This window comes from Perognathus longimembris, chromosome 17, assembly GCF_023159225.1.
Source record: "Perognathus longimembris pacificus isolate PPM17 chromosome 17, ASM2315922v1, whole genome shotgun sequence".
NCBI classification, from domain to species: Eukaryota; Metazoa; Chordata; class Mammalia; order Rodentia; family Heteromyidae; genus Perognathus; species Perognathus longimembris.
The window spans coordinates 15,205,950-15,216,325 of record NC_063177.1 but is presented as its reverse complement, the minus strand read 5'-3'; the positions used below and the strand labels follow the sequence as shown (position 1 = coordinate 15,216,325).

Below are 10,376 nucleotides of genomic sequence, written 5' to 3'. Positions count from 1 at the left end.
AGCCCAGGAAGGGCAGATGGAGCCTGGGCCTCTCGCCCCCACCCAGTAAACAGAGGCACCTTGTCCCTCCCTGTCCCTTGCCCTGGCAATCTGACACAGGACAGGCCACAATGACTTCACCACACACCCTAGGGCTAAGCTTGTGAGAGCTACCCAGACTTGGGGGCCAAGGAGCTGAGGGGACTCCAGCAGACACTGAGAGGGAAGCACTACCTTGGGTTAAGTCTTCTGGACCAGAAGTGCGGGTGGGCTCTGAGGCTACCCCAGAACCTCCTACCCATGTGGCTTGCAGAGAGCTGACAGAGTCTACAGGCCCCATGGCCCCTGCACCTCAAGGAAGGAGAAGATAGGAGAGGCAGGAACCTCATCCCACACCCCTGCCACTTCCTGCCTCCAGCACCTCACCCACTCACTGACCGCATGGCCTTGTACATTCTCTGCCTCAGTTTCCCCATTTGGGCCAGAAAGTCCCTGGTGCCCCCTGGTTCTGAGCTCCCTTGAGGGTACAGGTTAGTGTGACCAAGGGCTTTCCTACTCACTGCCCAGTCCAGAGAGGACAAGGTTTGCCTGGAAGCTCCAGGAAAGGCCTGGCCATGGCCAGCTGCAGGAACAAGACAAGGCAGCAAAGTGGACACTGGTGACCAAGGGGCCTCCACCCTTTTCCTGATGAAGGTGCCTACCTCAAGACCTCCTGCAGGGGAGCTGATAGCCAATGTTTAGGTGCCTCCATGGCAACCTAGGGGAGGAGGAAGAGGAAGGGACCCGGCCCAAGGCCCTTGGAGCTAAAGCAGGAACTCAGGGTTCCCCTAGTCTCAGAGGCTGGGAGCAACTGGTGATCCCTCTCTTCTCTTAGACTCCTTTCTCTGTTTTCCAGAAACAAGCCAGGCCTGGCTGGGCCTTGCTAGGCTCACCTGTACTGCCCCAGGTGTAGGGGGGAGGGGGAGACAGGCAGGAATGTGGCCATAAGCCAGGTGGGCAAAGCCTCGGCACCATCCAGGCACACAGAGTGTGGCAGGGACTTCATGGGGGCGGGAGGGGTGGGGGACAGCACAGGAGGATAAGCAAGTCTGATAAAAAAAAAAAAAAACAACTGGAACCAGACAACCCAGGGTTTCTAAGGCACAACTCACACTGTGGGTCCGGTGGGGATGTCAGCGGGGCTGACCCGCATCCTGTGTGTGTGGAAACCCACATCCCTTCCCAAGGGGCATCCGCTCCTGTGTTTCCAACCACCCTTCACCATGCAAGGGGTGGAAGCCCTGGGCATAAATGGAGAGAGAGGCAAAACAGGAGCATGGGGTGAGGGGAGTGGACCCTGAGGGGCAGCTCCTAAACCCTGCCCTGAAACGCACCTCTGAGGTACAAAGCCAAACCCAAGAAGATCAAATTCTTTCCTTCCCAGCCCCGGCCCCCACCCCAGAAACGTTCCAAACTTTTTATTATCGTCATTCACATGGGTTCAGTTCTTCCATCACAAACTACCTAATTCACCCCCTAAACAGGATGATCCATGGAGGACCCCAGCACACATAAGGGAGAGATCAGACCAGTCTCAAGGAACCTTCTGGAACCTCCATCCACTTACTTGCATTGCAGCAGACCTATGGAATACTAATTGTCCTCCCCCTTCCCCACAAAATTTTTTAAATGCTTTTTTCTTTTTCAAATCATATGTTAGTTTGTCTCGTTTTGTTTTTGGTAAACAGTCTTATCCAAGTTAATGTTGGGGAAAAAAAGAAGCAGGAACCTTTTTCCCAAGTTAAAAAACCAGCAAGGTGTGTGTGTGTGTCTGCGTGCACATGCACGTGTGCACGCACACGCACACACACACACACACACACACACACACACACACACACACAGCTGCTTCCAGGCAGGCTACATATCTATCTTGAAATAGAAACTCGTGGCTCCCATGGCCCAGAGTCCCAGGAAGCCTCCTTCCTGCCCCTGTGGCCGTGTTGGCTTCTGAAGCCAGGGGCTGCCTCCCCGGGCCACCCACTCTCCCGCCAACCTTCAAGACTATTGCAAAGAAACATAAAATAACTAAAATGCTACGGAGTCTGCAACCTGGGGGGAGGGGGGCACCTGCCCTGTTTTGCTCAAACCCTGAGCCCCGAAAGGACACTGGTGCCTCTCCCTGTCAGAGTAGATGCTTCGCCCAGGCCAAGGGCGCTCAGATCTCTGACTCCCTTCTGTAGGGCCGTTGCTCAAGGGCACCGCCACCGGCCTGGAGCCTGTCAAAGTCATGCCGGGGCTGCGGACTGAGGCCGTCTCGACTTCTGCCATCCTGGTCTCCGTCTGCCTCATCCTCCTCGTCACGGCTCAGGAAGGCCAGCTCATTCTCGTAGCAAAAGGAGTTGGCACTGGGCAGGAGAAACTTGTTCTCCACCAGGTCCTTGGCACTGCAGCGTGGCGTGGAGGGCACCTCGTAGGTCTTGTGGAAGTGTGAATAGTCGATCTTGTATTGATTCTTCTCCTCAAAGAGCACCGGCTCAAAGCGGTGGCCCCAGAGGATCTCGTTGGCCAGGTAGGAGCTACGGGCCTGCGTGGTCATGGCCGTGGCCTCCACCATCCCCTCCAGGATGACCACAATCTCAAAGTCATCGGTCTCCAAGTCCTGCCGGCTGATGCCAAACAGTGGGCTGGCCTCGTCGATCTCATGCAGGATGGTGATGGGCGACACAAGGAAGATGCGGTCCAGGCCCTTGTCAAAGCCCACGTCGATGTCGATCTGGTCCAGGGGGATGTATTCACCCTCCTCGGTGACCCGTGGCTTGATGAGCTGAGCTCGCACATGGGCTTCCACGATGTGGCTCTTGCGCAGGTTCCCCACGCGCCACATGAGGCACAGCTTGCCGTCACGCAATGCCACCACGGCATTGTGGCTGAACAGCAGCGTCTGCGCCCGCTTCTTGGGCCGTGCCATCTTGGCCATGATGGCGCCAATCATGAAGGAGTCAATGATGCAGCCCACAATGGACTGTGCCACCACCATGAACACGGCCACGGGGCACTCCTCTGTCACGCAGCGCAGCCCGTAGCCGATGGTGGTCTGCGTCTCAATGGAGAAGAGGAAGGCTGCCATAAAGCCGTGGACCTGCATCACGCAGGGGGTGCGACCACGGCTCTCAGCGGGCTCCAGGTCACCGTGGGCGACAGCAATAACCCAGAAGATGACCCCAAAGAGCAGCCAGGAGGCAAGGAAGGCCAGCGAGAAGATGAGCAACATGTAGCGCCAGCGGATATCCACGCAGGTGGTGAACATGTCGGCCAGGTAGCGCTGCGATTTCTCGTCCATGTTGGCGAACTCGATGTTACACTGGCCATTCTTCTTGACGAAGCGGTTTCGGCACCGACGCCGCGTGTGCACCTTGCCGTTGCCGAAGCCGTTGGCCCCTGACATGGTGACTAGGTGCAGCCCGTCCTCTTCCGAGGACACAATGCTATAGGGATTGGCCCGGCTCGCAGCCGTCATCCCGGGGGTGGGGGGGCCCTGGCCCACCCCCACGCTGGCTCCAGGGGAGGGGGATCCTGCAACAGAGAAGACAAGTGGGTCTGACTGGGCAAGTGGCTAGACACCTCCTCTGTCCACCCCATGCCGGGACTGGCAGACATTCTAGTCCCCGCTTACCCCCCGCTGAGTCCCCATCATCTGTCCCACTCTATGCCCACTCTTCATTCCGCTGTGTCAGCTGGGAAACCTGCCTCCCAGCAGCTCCAGCCCCAAACCCGGCTTGCATCGCAACTCAACTCCCACACAGAAGGCTCAGTTTTCAAAAATCTATCCAAGATGGGACTCTTCACCCGCCTCATGGCCTCCACTCCAGCCATCACCAGTCTGGTCCAGTGGCAGGGGCTGCCTCACCAGCCTCCCTTTGCCCTCAGCCAGTCTGTGAACCATTCTCTCCCTCCATTGCTCAAAGCCAGAGGCCCCTGCAGGGCCTGCACAGGGGGCCCTGTGACGCCTCAGACCTCACCTCCAAGGCTGCTCCTCCCTGGCCCAGCTGGAGGCCCCGCTCCCAGACAGCCTCCCCCTGCTGCCTCCCCCCTGCCTCTCTCCGGCAACATGGCTTAGTGCTGCCTGCCCACTGTGCCCAGCCCTCCTGTCACTCCACAGCAAGGGCCTCAGATAAAATAACAGTGGCGATAATACCACAGACAGGGAAGCACTGGCTGTGATCCCCACCGAGACCCCCAACTCCCGCACAGCAGGGCCTGACTCCCAGGCCTGGAACTGGGCCTGCCAAGCCCCAGGCCCCTGTCACTTCAGACACCTGCACTTTACACATGATGCTCACACATCTCACCCACAGTGCCCACTGGCACCCACCCATAGGCCACAGCTGTGACTTCTTTGTCACAGACAGTCACAAAGGGTGGCTCTAGAGTGTGGACCCTGACAGGTTACAGGGGGATGCCCTGACTGACCTCATCCTTTCCTCATCTCTCCTGTCCTCCCTTCTTAATAAGGTCCTCCCCTGACACATGGGAGTGCCAGTGTCACCTGCTCCCATCATGCCCTTGGCTCGCTCCAAGTTGCACCTGACTACAGGCCAGCCTGCCCATGAGTACACGCACACACACACACACACACACACACACACACACACACACACACACACCAGCACTCCCAGGGCAGGCCCTGTGGCCCAGCACCACAGCCAGTAGAACAATCCCCACTCAGTCTCAGGACACAAGCCATGTGTCTTTCCCACTGCCCCATGGGCTCCATGCCAGCCTGTCGGTGCTAGGCTGAGCCAGGGGTCATGGTGCTGCCTGGCTCTACAGCCACAGGGCCGTCTGAACTCCAGCCTGTCCTAGCTAGGCTGGGCTGGGCTGGAAGCAGGGAGAGAGCTGGTGCCTCTGGCACTGAGAAGCTGGGCACACGCCTCCCCACCATGGGACTCCCAGGAACTGCCTCCCCATGTAGCCACACCATGAGGTTGGCGCCCAACAGTGCCATAGAGCCCTTCATCAGCCACCTGCCATCTTAGTGGGAAAACACTGAGACTGAGGCCCCCCAGGAGAAGGTCTTCAGGTGGCTGGGCATCTATGACAGGCTGGATGGCCTGCAGAACAGGCTGCAGACCCCGGCCTTGGGTTTCCGACAGGAAGGAAAGAGATTTGCCCAAGACCGCCCTAGGCAGAGGTGGCATTTCAGCCCTGATGACACATCCACTCTAGCCAGGCTCTTGGAAGTTCCTCTGATCTCAACACCTAGGTGACCAGGCAGGTCAGGAGGCCTTCCTGGGGACTATGCTGTGGGTCCCAGTACTGCTGGGCCCCAGCACCAGGCAGGTTCAAGACTCATAGCCCTGAAGACCTGAAAACCACAGAAAGAGCCAGTGAGGCATGGCACATCGGGCCACACATAGCCAAGGCCTCAACCACCTTCTAACAGCCTATGAAAGGTTCAGAAAAGTTACTGGACTCCTTCCAAGCCACATGGCCACCAAGCAGGAGAGTTGAGTAGATCCAGACCACTTGTATCCAAGGCAAGGACTCCCACTGTAGACCCCAGGCTGTGCAGGGGCCACCTGTCCTCTCTCTGCCATCCTCCCCCACAACTGCTCCACTGACCACCTCACCATGGGTCTGTGGAGCTGAGACCTGGGGCCGTAATGGTGGATGCTGCTTCTGTCGGGGCCAAGAGGCAGGGGACCGACGGGGCTGGGGCACCCAGGGGCCATGCTGGGAAGATGGCTCAGCCCCAGGCTCCTGGGCCCTCCAGGGAGAGGCAGCCAGGTTCAGGGCATTCAGACGCCGGTGAGAGCCCACCAGATCCCAGGGGCCAGGTTTGTGTGGCCTGGAGGCCTTGAGGGATGTCCAACGGGTCATGGCTGCTCCGGGCTCGTGCTCTGAGCAGCTCGAGGCCTGCAGGGAACAGAATCAAAAGAATCAAAGGCCAGAGAGCTCAGCCCGGCGTCCTGCTCCCAGTAGGCAGCCTCAAGCCTGGCCAGCTACCAGGTGGTGAGGATGCTGCCAACTCTCCTCCCAGCTCTGCCAGGGCCAGGGCCTGGGACCCACCCCGGTAGTGTCACACAGGCCTGGAAACTCCTGCTTCTGTTGATGCCCCTCCCAAAACCACATGGAGAAAATCAACAAGGTCAAGCTCACGCCTACTCCCCCATTTCTCAGAGCCGGAAAGTGACATTGGGAAGTTCAGTGAGAAGTGGATTTGAGAAGAACAACATCACTTGTCCAAAAACACCCAGAAGTAGAGTAGCAGAGACAAGCTGCAGTCCTGAGTGGCCCAGTCTGCTCTGAGAGAGAGAGAGGGAGAAAGAGACCCTAAAAGTGTGCTGAACCCCTCACTGGGTACTTGGTGCATGGCAGCCACAAAGAAAGACCCAGAATAGGACTCCTCGTAGAAACTCAGCAACACACACTTGCCAAGTGTCCCACAAATGCTCCCACACAAACAGGTGTGGCAACATAGTGACACAACTGTGCAGTCTTTAAGATCCCAAGAAATGTAGGACAGTGGCCTCAGCCAGCGAGCTGCCAGCCCATGTGCCTCTTGCACAGTGAGGTCCATGGGGTGGAATCAGATACAAAAAGGCATCAGAGAAATTTGTTTGGAAGGCTTGGCCTTCCTCCTAAGTGGGATAAAAAAAAAAATCAAAGCCAGACAAGGAAAAGACATTTGTCCCAGCTCACAGAGCAATGCATAGGCCAGAATGAGAAGCATAGACCAGGATGAAATGCTTTAGCCATCAAGTAGAGTCACAACTAGAGGCCCAGGTCAGCCAGCAGGGGTCCAGGCATTGCAGGGAGGGAATGGAGAGAAGCACTGGGGTACCCTACCTGAGCTGGGCAAGGCCACTCAACACGGAACAGGGCTCTATGCAGGCAGAGTGGGCAGCAGAGGGCACAGACCCAGCAGGAGGTAACTAAGCTGTCCCTGTACCTGCAGGCTTGGAACCCACTTCCTGCCAGCCCCAGCACCTGCAGACACAGCCTCCCGGCATCCGGAGAGCTTAGCACACTGTCCAGGGCCTGGGCTGGAGCTTTTAGAGAGGACACCAGATGGCGGCTGCCACCTGACCCAGGGTGGGGCCTGGAAGTCACCGGGAGGTTCCTCCGGATGTGGCATAACACCCCATGTCCAGTCCCTGAGGCGCTGGGCACCTCAGGTTTCGGTCACATCCGGGAGGAGCCAGGACAAGGCTTAGGCCCACATTTCCAGATGCCAAGAATGGCCTAACTGGGAGGAGCAGTGAGGGGACCCCACAGCTCACACAAAGACATGGGCTCTGCAAGGGGAAGGCCACAGAAGAACTCTCCCCTCTGGGGCTCCTAGGTAGCAAGACTCCTCTCGAGCCACAAACCTAGTCGTCAAAATAGTCACAGAGCTACCACCTGCCAGTGCTCCTCAAAGACTAAAAATAAGCTCATTCACTTAATCCTGTAGTAACACTGTGGTCACCTATTGCTCCCCTTTCCAGTGAGGAAACTGAAGCTCAGAGAGTTCCAATCACTTGCCAAGAACCACACGGGCTTTATGCAGTGGAGCATCCAAGCTGAGCGTTGGTTACTCCCCAACTCCTATCACCGCAGGCCCTGATGCTGTATTCTAGTCAGCCCTCCAGGCCTATGCAATCCTATTGGATGATAAGACATACTAACTGCCCAAAGCTGGTGCTCAAAAGCAGAGGTTTAAGGACCCTCAACAATACTGACCATTAGCCCTTGTGTAGAAAGTCTAAGAACAAGGCACCACTACCTTCTGATTAAGCCCCAATATCAGAAAGCTCCTTAGATCTCTGTGCAGGGAGATACAGGGTACCTACTCCTATGCCTGGGCCATGGCAGACATCATTAAGCAATTGCAGAGCTTTTTTTCTACTGCATCTGGGAAGGGTTGCAAAATCTTTCCTAATCTAGTCATTGTCTATCAATCTGCTTATCAGGAGCAGCTCCAAGAGGGCTCCCTAACTCAGTCACAAAGAAAGGGCATGACCAAGCAGGCTAAGGATTCAGCATTCTGTCTCCTGCAAGGCCCTGTACAGAGAATGGATCCACATCAAGGCCAGGATGGCTGTATGGAGGCAATAAGGTAGAACATTCCTGATGCCTGCCTGAGAACGGAGATCGGGCAGGAGGCTTGAGTTTCATGATCAGAGCTGAGCATAGGTGTGGAGGGAGAGATGGTGTTGGGAAAGCAGGCATTTCTGTTTGTCCCAATCTGGAAAAATAACCATTCATTCCCAACCACCTTTCTAGTCTAGACAGCCTGGCCAGATCCTCACCCCACACTGCAAACATTTGGGGGTCAGTGCAATAAGGCGTCCTTGCTAGGCCAAACAACAGAAACAGCAGAAACATACATTGGGACATGCTGGGGTGGCAATGGCTGGTGTTGCTTTCATTCCCTGGTCCCTCACTATTTCAGGGCCCACCCACCCCAGTTCCAATAGCCAACACCATCTTCTCTTTGCCAAAAAGCTCTCGCTAGCCACCAGAGCAGACCTGCCTGTGTACAGGGAATGCTGGGGAGTAAATGCCACCAGAAGCAAATAGGCAAATGCCCCTGCTCCTTTTGCTTCTGGGTAGAATGACACTGAGGGGTGCATTCCATGCCGTCTCCCTGGCTTCCCTAGCTGGGTCTGGCTCATTTTCCCCAGCAGTAACCCTATCAACATGCACTTTCTCAAGCCCTTCTCTTCCTGTCTCACTTGTCATCCCTTCTGATATTTCCTGGATTTACCTCCCACTGAACTACCATCCCAAGGACCTCAGACTCCTGGCCATCCTCATGGGGCCTCAGATGGCCTCTCCTCCACAAAGGTTGCTGAACCCCAGCTCTCCCTTCTTCTTCTCCTCTTCCTCCCCTTCTTCCTCCTTGGAGCCCATTTGGATTCTCTAGCCCTAGGATCTTCTTTCCGCCTTTCATGAGAGTCAGTCTCACCTCAGCAGGCCAGAGAGGTTGGTACAGGTCCTGGTACAGAGGTAGCATAGAAAACGCTCCCTGCCCAGACAAGAGAATGAAGGCATGAGCAGTGAGTGAACAGAGGGACGGATGAGGCAGTGATGGAGCCCTGAGTGAGGAGACAGATATATGCACAGGTGGGTGGCCAAACAGATGGATGGATAAATGGGGCTGGCAGTTGGGTAGGTGGACAGAGAGAGGTGACCAGATAATGGATGGGCTGGGTGGGTGGAGGTTGGGTGGGTGGATGGATGGTTGAGCAGATGAATGGGTAGGAAAATTAGTAACCAATGGATGGGAGGGGCAAGTGGATAGATTAAGTGAGTGGGTGGATATATGGATGGATGGATGGCCGGTTGAGTGAGTAGATGGGCAGGTAGATGGGTGGATAGGTAGATGGATGGAAGATGGATGGACAATGAGTGATTGAGAGGTCAAATGGGGAAGTAAATGGGAAGAAGAGACAAATGAGTGAGGGCTTGAAGCACCAATGAGCATTCAGTGAACGGACAATGAGCTGGACAGGTGCACATCAGTAACCTCAGTCTTACCTCTCGAATTCTATCTTCTAAGTAATGGTGCTGAGCCGGCAGGTAACTGTCTGCAAGGCTGAATTAGCAGCTGCTGCCATCTCCCAGATACCAGCTGGGGAGAGTCCAGTCACTAGAAGATCCTAAAGTGAAGAGAGCAAACTGAGTCACTGCAGACATTGCTGCTCTGGTTGGGGGCCCAGAACATTCCACACAAAGCCACATTTTTTCTGACTTCCCACGGCGGAGGTAGAGGGCCTCCATCCAGCAGGTACCTGTGAGGCACCACACCTTAGCAGTGGCTGAGCCCTGTCCATGACAACCATTCTGAACCAGACCATGGGATAAGACAAGTCTGTAGAGAAAACAATAGCTGACAACTATCGCCTGCCGGAAAGCATGGCTGTTTACACACATCATCTTACCTGCTCTGCATAACCCCACAAGGTGGGAACCGTTACCGTTCCCACTCTAGAGAATCAGGTGATATGTCATTTTCCTAGAGTCAGAAAGGTCTCAGACCCACTGTGCCAAGTTGTCCCAAAGCCACATGTGGACAGCTGGATGGATAGGTAAGTGGATGGACATGTGAGGGGGTGGAAAGAGAGACGGATGGATGGATGGATGGATGGATGGATGGATGGATGGATGGATGGATGGGTGTATGTATGGACGGATGGATGGATAGGTTGGTGGGTAGATGGATGGATGATAGATAAATAGATAGATGGATGTACCTGTGGGTAGATAAGTGGGTGGAAGATTGATTGATAAGTGAGATAGATGAACACATAGATGAGTGAATGAAGTAGGTGGATATGTACGTGGATGGGTAGACATCAGAGACTGGCCTTAAGCACATACACAACCTCTATGGTGTCTACAGACCCCCCAAATCAATGTTCCCATCT

At 55.5% G+C, this 10,376-nt stretch overlaps 1 protein-coding gene across 3 annotated transcripts in view; it reads right to left on the bottom strand.

Moving 5' to 3' along the window:
- Positions 1 to 1,090: 1,090 nt before the first annotated feature.
- Kcnj12 (potassium inwardly rectifying channel subfamily J member 12) overlaps positions 1,091 to 10,376 on the bottom strand; it is a 35,501-nt gene continuing 26,215 nt past the window's right edge. Inside the window, exons 2-3 of one of the 3 annotated variants that reach the window (XM_048365772.1) lie at positions 9,487 to 9,608; positions 1,091 to 3,534 (exon numbers count right to left, since the gene is read on the bottom strand). In XM_048365772.1, coding sequence (XP_048221729.1) covers positions 2,177 to 3,478 — 1,302 coding nt within the window. In that variant the 5' untranslated portion in view covers positions 3,479 to 3,534; positions 9,487 to 9,608 and the 3' untranslated portion in view covers positions 1,091 to 2,176. Of the gene's footprint in view, positions 3,535 to 5,591; positions 5,859 to 6,810; positions 6,867 to 9,486; positions 9,609 to 10,376 lie in introns of those variants that run through there. The other 2 variants (XM_048365773.1, XM_048365771.1) reach the window with 2 other exon arrangements.